This window comes from Anser anser, assembly GCF_964211835.1.
Source record: "Anser anser genome assembly, chromosome: 7".
Lineage (NCBI taxonomy): Eukaryota > Metazoa > Chordata > Aves > Anseriformes > Anatidae > Anser > Anser anser.
In genome coordinates this window covers 38,466,875-38,479,340 of record NC_139727.1, presented here as the reverse complement: position 1 = coordinate 38,479,340, position 12,466 = coordinate 38,466,875, and the positions used below count along the sequence as shown (strand labels likewise).

Here is a 12,466-nt window from a genome sequence, read left to right as displayed (position 1 = left end):
CCAGTCATTTAGACCAGCTGAGTTTTGTCAATAGTGATGCAATATTTTATGGCATGGAAAGCTGTACAATAACATGTGCTAGTTGTGTTTTATCATTGATCAGAATTAAGTATCTGTCTGAATATATAGATGTAGATGGTGGGTAAGGACATTTCTCCTTTACTCAAGAACCTTTTACCCTCTGGATTTTGATGAGGCATTGAAGAATTCTGTATATTACTTGCCAAGTAAAAACAGCTCTTCTCTGTCCCCCAGCTAAAACATCAGCTCCATGTTGAGATCTGTCCTCAGTGACATTCCTTAGCAGTAGGACAGCAATGGATTCATAAGGGCTATGGTACATCTCCTACCCTTCAGACAACCCTGGACACAGTGATGCAGTAGGGACTGTTTGATCACCTTCACACATCATGGTCTCATATGCATCAGGTGCTGGTCAGCTTCTTCAGTATAATGGATGCTGGTGTGCTCACCACCAGGCCAAGAGAATAATTCCCAACTAAGGATGATATTACCAGTTTAGCCTAATTTTGGATTGTATTAAGGTCTAGTGTGCTGTCCAACCTCAGCTGTACAGGAAGAAGGGTTAATGTGGATTATATATACAAAGACAGAAAAAGGAAAACAACAACAACAACAAAAAAGCAAACAAACAAAACAAAACAAAATAAAATACCCTTGCACCCTTGGTCCATGAGAACTGGAAGGTGAAAAATGTGGCCGATTATATAACAGGCTGCAAGGAAGATCAGAATATTACAAATTGGTAAATGAGAAGTCAGTTCCAAACAAATTACTGGCAAATGTAATAAAGAGCTACTCCCTGAGTAGCTGTGGCATGCCAGGGACTGCTTTTGTGCCAGGACGACCTGCTTTACAAACTTATCGCTGTGCTCTGCAGGATTTAGCAAGTAGGTGGAAAGGGAAGATCCAGTTATATCAGCCCGTTTCAAAGGAGCTTTAGACCAAAGCCTTTCACCAAAGCCTCTTTAGAAGACTACACAGCTATAGGATGAAAGAATATTGCACAGACAAAAACTGGGTTAAAAGATATGAAATATAGGGCAGATGTAAACAAGTATTGCAGTGGAAGATCTGCAGTGATGTATCTGTGAGATGTGTCCTGGAACACCACACAATTCAGCTTATTCATAAACAGCCCGAGAAGAGGAATAGTCTTGAACTTGCTGATGGTATTAGCTAGGCTGGTAGAGATGAAAGCTGGCTGTGAAGAACTACAGAAGAACCGTCTGAGATGGCTTGACTGGGCATTAAGGTGACAAATGGGATTCGGTGCAGAGTGATGCATGTTCCAAGCATCACAGATAGGATGATGGACTCCGAGCTGACTCTGACCATAGAGGAACAAGACTTCTTACTGCAATAAATAGTGTCATGAAAATGTCAGCTCAGTGCTCGAGAGTAGTCAAAAAGGTAAATAGGCTGTTAGAAATTACTTGGAAGGAAATAGGAAAAAAAAACCAAACAAACAAACAAACAAATGAAAAAGAACAACAACAACAACAAAAGCACCAGAAAGCCACTATAAATCTGCTGCACGATGTGTCTGAAACAGCGTGTGCAGTTTTTTCCTACCTTTCCCTGGTCTCAATAAGGATAAAGCAGAATGAAAAAAGGCTGAAAGAAAACCAACAAGGTTGTTTAAACTTTTGGAGGCGTTCTGCCTGGAAAAGTAGAAAATGAAGGAAAAAGTGACAGAAGCTGATAAAATCATGAGTGAATTGGAAAGAGTGAATAGGGAGCAATTGCCCCCGGCAGGAACTGTGCAAATGAAGTTAGCAAACGGCAGGTTTCAAACAAGCAGAAGGAGCTGCTCCCCAGACTGTGTAGCTTACTTGTGAGCTCCTTTCCACCAAATGTTGCAGGTGCTAAAAATGCACATGGATCCAAGGAACCCAGGAGATGAGGAAAGTATCACATGTCTGTGTTCATATTCTTGTCTGTAAGCGTTTTCTGCTGGCTGCTGTCAGGGTGTAGCAAGGTTAGATGGGTTAGGTGTGGTCTATCTTGTATTCTTAGGAAAGTGGGGGGGAAAACAAGGTGTCACGTCTAAAGCACCTGGCATCATGTAGGTTATGCCAGAATAATTATTGCATTAGTCTGTTTGAGATGTTCTGATAAACCCAGGAGATCTACACCAAGAAACCCACCTCCCATCATTGCTGTTGTAGCTAGTAGTGACTAATAATAATAAACTATGACAGGGCGGTAGTTTCAGGTGGCTGCCTCCCATCTCTCTTCCAGCCTCCAAAAACCTTGTGAGCCTTTTCTGTTTGCTTGCCTGTTTGTTTATGTTAAAACCATTCCTGACAATTTAATAGCCCAGGCACAGAAACTATTTACCAAGCTCATTCCCTGCAATGAGTAATAAGTGAGTGAGCAATTGGAAATTTGAAAGGCTGCAGTAACATCATTCAGGGAGCTGTGTCTTTGTCCCACGCTGCCTGTGGAATGCCAATTGCTTTCCTTGGGCTGCTTTGTGGATGGCCTGATGACGGGGTATAGGAGCTGACAGTTTCAGAAGTATGTTAATGGGATTGACATCGCTTTCCTTCACTCTGCTTTTCTCAGATTGCTATTGAGATGAATTTATAAGATCTTCTTCTGTGCAGAGGAATGTTACTTCTTAAATACAGCAGCTGCACAGAAATATTTGTGTAGCCTGCTGCCTTCCAGCATGATCAAAAATAGGTGCAGGAAGTTGTTCTGCTGCTTCAGAGCAGCACAGTTATCTTTGTATATCAGGCAGAAAACAGTGAAATTCGGAGAGTCATTTTGCTCATCTGCGAGTGCAATGGCAGCCCTATCTTCCAGTTGGAAAGCTTTACAAAAGCCAATAAAGTAGCAAGAGGCTGTGAACATCATTCTAACCCACTTATTTTTCCTGTGTTCCCTGTATTGTTAGTGATCCCTTGTTAAGTCAAACTGACTTAACACAGCTGAAGAGCAATTTTATCTGCTGCTATTTTTGTTAGAGAGCTGAGATTCCAGTGCAGCTGATGTAACTTGCAGCTTGTGAGTATAATCTCGGAAAAAAAAACAACTCCATTATTTCCTGAAACTTCTTAACAGCTCACTCTACTGAGAATAAAGTTTGTAAAAGCCCATGTGCAGCCATCTAATCCATGAGTGTGAAATTGGGATGTATCAGTTAGTAATAATGCAATTCATGCTTTTCTCAAAGCTCTATTACCGGAATACCCCAAGAAAAGATTACATGGAATGGTGTCATCAGCTTTCTTTGCAGCAGACAGCAGCCTCCGTGCAAGACAGAAATTTAGTGAGAAACTATCACAAAACAGTGCTGCAGTGGTGATGCTCAGTACCTGTGGCACAGGTCCGGGATCCTCAGCTGGGGTGAATTCCACAGAAGGCAATGGATTAATTCCACTGAACTTTGTGGAAATAAAACACCATACTGTTGTGTCAGGATCAGTAGCAGCACACTTGAGTTGTTCGTGGTATTTGGCACTAGACCCCTGGCTACAATAAACCAGCCTTCCTCAGTGGCTTCTCTGGTTTTACTACAATTACAGCAGTTGTAGGATGTAAGGACAGACAAGACTCTTTGGATCAAGTAGTAGAATTTCATACCTAATTCATTAATTCATGCCTAGCTTTTCTTGGCAGGGCTATAGCACCTCTTTGAGAAAGTCAGCCTCTCTTGATTTACAGCTCATTGTGACTGAAAGTTGTCTGCTTTTAATTTATCCCCCGTCTAGGAATGTACGAACCCATGTTGTAATGCAACTACCTGTACTTTGAGAACGGGAGCAGTGTGTGCACATGGACTTTGCTGTGAAGACTGCAAGGTGAACTGTTGGAAACCTTTCTTATTTACGTGGGGTGGGCACAATTCCATAATCTTCTCAACAGCAGACGAGTAAGCAAGAACACAGACCCAACAAATTAGCATCATTAAGCATTAAGACCCTTGCATTTCTTGTGAGCAATTAAAAAAATGATCAAACTCTAACAGTTATTGAAGGGGCAGACTTCTTTAACAGTGCCTGTGCTATCTGCAGCCATTTCATTTGTTCATGCAAAACCTCTTCCTTTTCATGAACTTGTACACTTGGCTGTTTTTCATGCTTATGTGGATGCTGTGCTGTGGCAAGCAGTCGTTAAATGATGGACCCTCTTTTTATGGGAAGACTCTTGAAATATTAATTCTGTCAACAGCATATATATTTTTAATGGCTGAGCATCAGCTCTTGTGGACTCCTAATGTGCTATAAAAATCCGACTTGCTGCAGGCATTTACCTTCTCAAATTCTCACACCAACTCTTGCATATGGGCTAATAAAGCATTCAGCAAGTTTCCATTGTGTCTGTGGCAACCATCTGCCTAAAAGCTCAGGCCAGCAAGCTGTCAGGACAGCATCAACCTGCTGCAGCACTTTCCTAGGGAGGATTACCTTCATGTGGTTTTGCTTTTCACCAAAAACACTGTGGTGATGCAGTTAAAGTTCAATGGTGCTCCCAGAGCACACCTGTCTCTTGTTGCTGGTGATGTGTGAATGTTCAGACTGGGATTTTTTTTAACGTTCCCTACTAGTTGCCTTCACCTCTGAACAACAGAGTTATCTAGAGAAACTGGGACAGGAGAGGAGCAGTTTTGTTGAGTGGTGGTATTATTAAGTTGAAGAAGATCTTGAAGCCTGTGAGAGGGCAACATTTCCCTGAGCTATCAGGGAAGCTCTCAGGGAGCTGAAACCAGCATCAGGTGGGCTGGTGGCCCTGTGAGTGACCGCTCCAGCTGGAGCTGGTGAGGTTCTGTGCTCAGCTGGCTGCCCTGGTGACTGCGGTGTTGTCACATCTGGCCCCGGCACAGAGCAATCACCTAGGATCGGTGCTCTGTGGATGGCAAGGGTTCTGGTCTGACTTCCCATCAGTGCTGCAGAGCATACTTTGCCTTACAGCCCAAAAATATTTCTGCGTCTGTGTCTTTAGGAATGGTTGCATTGAAAAATTTTATTCATATTTGAAAACTAGCAAAAGGCAGGATTTACCTTCTGACCTGAGCCACTTTGCAACGTGGATCAAATATATACATTTAAAGAGTGGCATAATCCTCATGCTGCCCACTGCAGTCAGTTGGTGCGGAGCCAGTGGAAAAAAAGCTGTGTGCTGCATGGGTTACACCGCTGCATAACGCTTATTGATTGGAACGATGGCAGTTAAGGTTTTGTTTGTTTTGCAGCTAAAACCAGCGGGGATTTCTTGCAGAGAGTCAAGTAATTCCTGTGATCTGCCGGAGTTTTGCACGGGAGCCAGCCCTCACTGCCCAGCTAACGTGTACCTGCACGATGGACACGCGTGCCACGGGGTGGACGGTTACTGCTACAACGGCATCTGCCAGACCCACGAGCAGCAGTGCATCACCCTCTGGGGCCAGGGTGAGTCCGGGAACCAGGAGATCTGCTTGTCAGACTGCAATAAAAGTTGCCTGTGATTATAGCTGGATTTGGGGGAATTTTATACAGTACCAATCTGTCTCTATTCTTTCCTGAAATGGAGAAGTGAACAATGAGGGAATCATTTTGTGATTCATTTTCTCCTTGATTTGCAGTCATGTTCATTTCTTGCAGCAGGAGGTAGAGAGCGGGCGTAACTAGGTTCATTCCACAGCACCGCTACAAATGGCTCTGTGAACTTAGGCAAATCGTTTAATACTGATTGGTGTGGCCTTAGTTCATCCTATGAAGTGCTGAATGCTCCTGACAGAGGTAGAAATCACATCCCTTTTCAGACTGGGACATAAGCTTCCACCTGAACTCTGAATTGCTCATCCGCAGAATGTCTGTTTACATCCCAAAATAGAGTTCAATATTTAACACTAACGTGAGATTCTTGTAGCCCTGTGTGCCTTTTATTAATTGGTGTTACTCTGTAAACCTGCCTCCTGATAATTCTCTTAGCAGAGTATGCAGTGAAGCAGAGATTTTATTCACCCATGGGAATTCACTCACTTTTTGCAAAAATCTAATACGATGAGCTCCTAAATTATCCTAAGCAGATGATAACCCAGGAAAGCTGTTCACCTTCCACCTTTGTGTGGCCCTCCCACTGACATACCAGCATTAACTCAGAATTTTGCTGTTGCCTGCTGCCTCGCTTGGGACAAGCATCACATTAGGTCCTTCTTTCAAATGGGAAAAACATTTTGAACTCTCATGGGGAGAAGTGCTATTAAGAGCTAAATTTAATTATTTCTTTTAAGCTAACATTTTTAGCTCTTTTAGGCTCTTTCAGTTCAGTATGTAGCTGTCTTTAACTCTATTTCAAAATTATCTTATCAATTTACAACGCACAGATGTTTCCCTTGATCAGAGCCCTCATCAGAAGTCTACTGAAGAATTTATCAGTTATCTTCATAAGAGCTCAGACCACTTTCCAAACTTTTAAAATGAAAGCTAAAGCATCTCAAGAAATAGTGCCAGTGATGCAGATAGCAGGGAGATGTTAGCTTGATCGTGTGGGTATAAGAACGTGTTAGAAGAGTTCCAGTTCATAACAAAACTGCCTACGTGGAGAAAGCCATGCATCTCATGCACTCCTCCGAATCCCACTCGTGTCATAGAGGTAATATGAGCTCATATAGGCATGTGCAATTATAGCCTCCAGTCTTAGTCATACTGGGACTTTTAATCCCCTGGATACAGAGATATTTCTCTCGTATAAAGCAAAACCTCCTTACGAACCAGTTTCCCATGCCATGGAAAGTTACTCAGTCAGACTGTTAGTAATTTCGGTTGCTTAGAAAAATTCATCTAAAGGTCAGAAAGCTGTATTGCTGTAGCTCCCTTGCCAGGTCTGTTTCCTAACAAAGCACGTCCTCCAACACCCCCGGGCTCCCCAGGTTCTTTCTTGTCTTCCTTCTCTGGACTATTCAACATGGGCACTGCTGTGCATGCAGTCTCCGGCGGTCAAGGCTGTGGGGGTCTGCTTGTGAGACAAATAACTTTGTTAGGAACAGGGCTCAAATGGTCACAACAGACATTAACTGGAATACCCTCATTTGTCTGAACCTGAACTGCAAGCCTTAGTTCTGAACTCACTGGTGCAGGGATAAATTAGAGATCATGCCTGTAAACCTTGAAGCTTCAAGCAGACTAGATTTCAAGAAAGGAAAAAAAAAAAGAAGGGGGGGGGAGGGGAAGGCTTGTATTCTGGATTTAAAGACCAGGGCTGTAAATATCCCCACATGCTCACACTTGCATCTTGTTGGAGCATGAGCTGGCAGAAGAGGGCTGGAATGGGAAGAGGGGTGGGTGGGCTATGCAGCTGGAAAAAAGAGAAGATTTCAAATCTTGCCTTCTTTGACGGGACAGATAAGAAAACTGTTTCCCTCCAACTCTGCTTGCAGCAGGAGAGATTTGACATACCAAGATGTCCCTGGGCTTTGTATCAAAAAGTTACATTTGAACCTTTCACCGGGTTGCTGTAATTGATTAAAATTTGTTTTTAACAACTGTGTGTGTTGGAGGTGGGATGAGGGAGTAGTTGTATGTTTTTCAAAGAAAATTTTATACAGTAAAGGGGAAACAGGCCATAGTTCCTTTACATTAGTTTCCTTTTTCTTCTCAGTAGGAGAAAGCCATGCAAAATATGTTAACTTTTCTTAAAACTATATTCAGCATATTGAATTCCTTACCAATGTGTTCTCTTTTATATCTTTCTTCATTCATAGGCTTACAGATACCCAGTGATAAATGTCAATCTTAATATTTTTAGCTCTAAAGAAAAATAATGAGCTTGTCAGAGATAGTTTACATTAGGCTGAGCAACAAGAATCTGTTTCCAAAAAGGAGTACCCACATTTCATCAGGTTTCCTTGTTACTTTCAACAGAATTTCTGGAGGAAAACTGGAGAAATACTTTGTGCTGTTCCCTATCTGCAATAGGCTGGAGAGCTCTGAAAACAGCCATAAATACCAAGTCCGTTCCAGGCTGCTTACAGAACACACAGATTCCTCTTCTCTCTTTCTTGCATTAGTTCTCGTTGTTTTTATCTTTAAGGAGCAGCATGCATGAGGGGCTTGTGACCTTTTTTGTTTCATATTAAAAAATTTCGCATTGCACCGATCTGACCTATTGATAGCAGCGTGACTGAGTGATACATCGATAGTAATGCATCTGTGTAATGTCTGGTACTCCACTGGCATTTGCAGGGAGCAACAAGATGCACAGATAAAGCTATTTAAGAGAGAAATTATTGATTACCAAGGAATAGAAGATTCTCAGCTTTAAACTCGTGACATTTTCTGCATTGACAAGAAAGTGATTCTTCAGGGAAGAAAAGGAAATGTTTGTCAGTGTGTTTTCCTACATTTCCCCAAGAGGGAAAAAGCAATGATTTGGGGGAGACAATGGCAGGCATTGACTTAATAATTAGAACATGCTTAAATCTGTTGCGTAGACACGGCTGTTTGTTTAGGCAGGAACAATCTTAATTTTATTGTCAATATTTGTTATAAAGGCCTGTCAATGATGCCAAAGCTTTGCATTTTTTTCCAAGTACAACCCTATAAGCAGAGCAGATGGGCTTCCCCATCTAATTTAGGCAACCAAACCACTGCTGTTTTTTGAAGGAATACGTATTTATCTGTGCACTGTAAAATTTGAATCTCATTTAGGATAACCAGTTAAACCAAACAGTTTGGGTCATCACAGATTTACAGCAATGTCTTTGCTTTTAGGGATGTGAAAGGCTTTAAACCTTGTTCTCAGAGCTAGCAAGAGCTAGCAAACTCCTTACCTCCTTACATGCAAAAACAATAGCTCAACCCCATCCCACTTTTCAGAGACTTGACAGCAGGGATCACCAAGACGAAGAGAAAGGCCAAGGGAAGCTTGAGGAAGTTTGCTTGGATGCTCAATGCAGTAAAACAAACTTAATGAGATATAAAATCTAGGTGCAAACCACGTGACACACAGAGCTGTATTTTTAAGCTTATATTTATTTGTATAGTCGGTCATGGTACTTGTTACCATGCTCTGAGTAAGAAAACTGCCATTTGAGTGTTGCATTTTTTTTTTTCCTCCACACCCATACACGCTTTATAGGTATATATTTTTAATAAGTCTGAGACAGTGTTGGGAAATGAGTCTAAATATCTTCTGTTTCTGCTTGCTGCCTGATAACCGATGTTTCTCTGTTCTTGCAGTCAGCACCATGGTCAGAAATTTCTCTCTTCTCTTTTGGGAGACTGTGACAGTGTTTTGTCCTCGCAGCAGGTCTTGTGCTGGTCTGAAATGACACAGCATTTCTGCACTGCTTCTGAGAGAGCAGAACATTTTTCTTTTGCAATCTTAACATGAAAGAAGTGCATTCATCAATATACACGTTTGGAGGAAAAAAAAAAAAAAGTCTCCAGGCTGACAACTGCAGTGGTGAGCTTTGACCTGCAGCAGTTTCAAATGGCTGATTTAATCCCTCGAATAAGGCTCGGCATGGAAAAGCTGACAGGACCTTAATTACAGGGTCACGATACTATAATTATCAACAGCAAAGTGAAATAAACTCTGCTCATCCAGTTCAAAGCACTTAATATCCACTGTAAATCTCACAAATCATTTTGTCTTTGCCTGTAGAGGTAGCAAAATAGAGAAAGACAGGACTTTCTGCTGCAGTTTATGTGCTGCAATCATGATAAATGGGTTTCCTCCAGAAATGCAACATTACAATTCTCTTCCTTAAGCGTCCTCTGAAATCCTGCTTTTAACTCGGTAGCTCCATCTGCTCAGCTTCTTACAGTTTGCTATGTTTTCATTTATAAAAATGTCCAAATATTGTGAGATACCAGTCAGGAGAAGGAGCAGCCATCTGAATCCCAAGCAACCATGTGTTTTGGTTTGATACCGAAGACAGAAATTGAAGCTAGATTTTGGTTTCCAGGCCCCAGATGATCACTGGGTACCAGGTGTTTTCATACACAGACTGCTCCGAGCCTGGCAGGGGAGCATTATTTTGTCCTCCATGACATCCGTTTTCTTGTCAAGTAATATTGGTTGGAGTTAAAGCTCGCTGGCTGAGCTCTGCAAGGATGCTGCAGATGTGTTTTTCTTCCTGCAGGCAGCTTTCCATCACATGTACCGTGCTTGACTTCTACAGTCAAATAAAAAAAAAAAAAGAAAAAAAAAGGAAAAAAAAAAGTTTCACGACGTGAAAGGGAAGGTAAATACCTTAAACTCTCTGTCTTTCAGCAAGCCCTTAATTTCCTTAACATCATTTTTTTAATAAGCATATTATAGGTCACTTACAGGCAAAGCATGGGACATTCATTTTGCTTTTGGCAGCTCATGGAGCCACACACTGCTTGGAAAAGTGTGTCTGTGCTTCGGGCTGCTGCTGACACATCCTCCAGCCACCCCAATGACACTCCGCTGGCTGAACTGGTTGGGGTTCATGGGTCCCAGCCAAGAAAAAAGGAGACCCACCACAATTGCATATGGTCATGGTAGATCACAGGGGCTGAGGTAGGTCTGAGGAAGTCAAACGCAGCAGATGTTGGAGGAAAAAGCAATTATTTTTTCTTGGACTTTTACTTACAGCATGTTTTTTCTTTCCTTCCTTCCCTCTCCACTCTGAAGCTGGCATAGTGTATGCACATGTTAATGTTTGCATCATGCTGAATAGTTAATGTGCCTGCCCTGGAAAGACGAGGAGGAATCTACATGCTGAAAATGTAAATTTTACTTTTGCTTTTTGCACAGCGCCTTGTCTGGATGCTTTTGTTGATTTTTGATTATTGCTTGTGGTTTAATGAAAGGAAGCAAAAGAATCCTGTGCAAGTCCCTTTAATAGTTCCAGATTTGAGAAAAATTCTGAACTCAGCAAGCTTGATAGTAATCTTCCAAAGAATTTTAGGCTCTTGTCCTTCTCTCCAGGGAACCAGCAACTCACAGTCTGTTCCTTCTGTGCCCTGCTTTCTGAGTTTTCCATTTTCAGTATGTAAAAATCTTAGAAGGAAGAGAGGGTGCCATCTTAAGCCTCTCCAAGTTTTAATATTTTGTCCTTAATAGCATTAGATTGCTGTTCGGCAGTATATAGTATTAGTCAAGCTTCTAACTGTGAAATGCAGATAATTAATTGAGGCTTTAATCTCTGAGTTATTAGTGAAAAGATCCACGCTATCTGGGAGTTTTACAATCATATTTGTATGTTCTTCTTTAGGAATTTGACCCCCTTTTTTAAAGCCTTTTTCCTCTTTGAAGGCATTCAAATCTTCAGGATATTTTAAATAAATTATATGTTTTAGGCACAGTTATAGGCATATGCACTTGCAAGTGGCCCAAAATATTTGAAAGATGGAACATTTGAAAAATGGAACATTAATTCTGTCCCTGTTAAAGATCAGGGAACACTGAAAATGGTATATTCTCAGCCTTTAGGCTATCACATCATTTGTTGTCAGTTATTTTTGTTTCAGTTTCACTGATCTATCAAAAGTACAAAAATGTATCTAGCAGATACATGCCAAGAGAGTCAGCCAATATATATCCTTACCAACTTGTCTCCTCAAAACAAGTCTGTGTATTGGAGCAGTTGAAATGTTGGCAATGACTTGATGGTGCTATTAATTATCTTCATGGAAAGAAAATATAGGACAGTAAAGGGCCCTAATCTATCAAAGAGCAGCAATTATTTGCTGGAAACAAAAGCTACACTTCACATTAGAACAAAGGAATGAACTTCTAATATGAGGACTAATTAAATATTGCAACAGTCAAGCCACAAAAGTACATTCTCCACCTCTTAGACATTTCAGATGAATGCATGGATGTAGAAGATGCTACATAGTTGGTCATAATCTGGGAAAAATGGACAGAATATTATCTGCATAAGGGATTAGAGCAGATGTTCTAATAGCACCTTTTAACTTCTAAAATGTGGGGATGAGTAATCTGTCTGCACAGACATTTCCAGCACTAATGCCATCAGGGAAGTTCCAGTGCTGTTAGGATAAGTCTCTATTACAAAAGGCTACGACAGATAAGAACCAGATGCTGCCTGTCTTCCCAGATTCCTCGTTCTACTACCCTGGTAGAAATGATTCTGGTTTCAAATCAGCCTTTCCTCTCAGGCATGGATTTACTGAAGATTAAGGTGGAGACAGGTTCCTTTCCTCTCCCCAGTACATTAGCTTGATCTAACAGCACCATATTCTCTTTGCCATGTCACACTGCTGTGTGAGATTCTCATTTGCAAATGGATTTTTTTTTTTTTTTCTGGTTTCTTGTTGTCCCGAACTGCAGTTAAAAAGGCCTTTCTTGAAAACTATTTCCATTGGCTTCAGCTCCTGGGCCCTTGCTAGAATCACATGGACCCCTGTAAATGGAAGGGAGTTAACTTACCAGCTGGCCCATGTCTTTCTTCACTAAACTAGATTTGGCATTCACTAAAAGTTTTTGTGTCCTAGGAGGATTCACAAGAGGACCA

At 41.4% G+C, this 12,466-nt stretch overlaps 1 protein-coding gene across 3 annotated transcripts in view; it reads left to right on the top strand.

The window, feature by feature from the left end:
* Positions 1-12,466, top strand: part of ADAM12 (ADAM metallopeptidase domain 12) — a 182,688-nt gene that overhangs the window by 150,866 nt on the left and 19,356 nt on the right. For all 3 annotated transcript variants that reach the window (XM_083844605.1, XM_083844607.1, XM_083844606.1), the window contains exons 13-14: positions 3,744-3,833; positions 5,225-5,420. In XM_083844605.1, the coding sequence (XP_083700731.1) occupies positions 3,744-3,833; positions 5,225-5,420 (286 nt within the window). The remainder of the gene's footprint in view (positions 1-3,743; positions 3,834-5,224; positions 5,421-12,466) is intronic.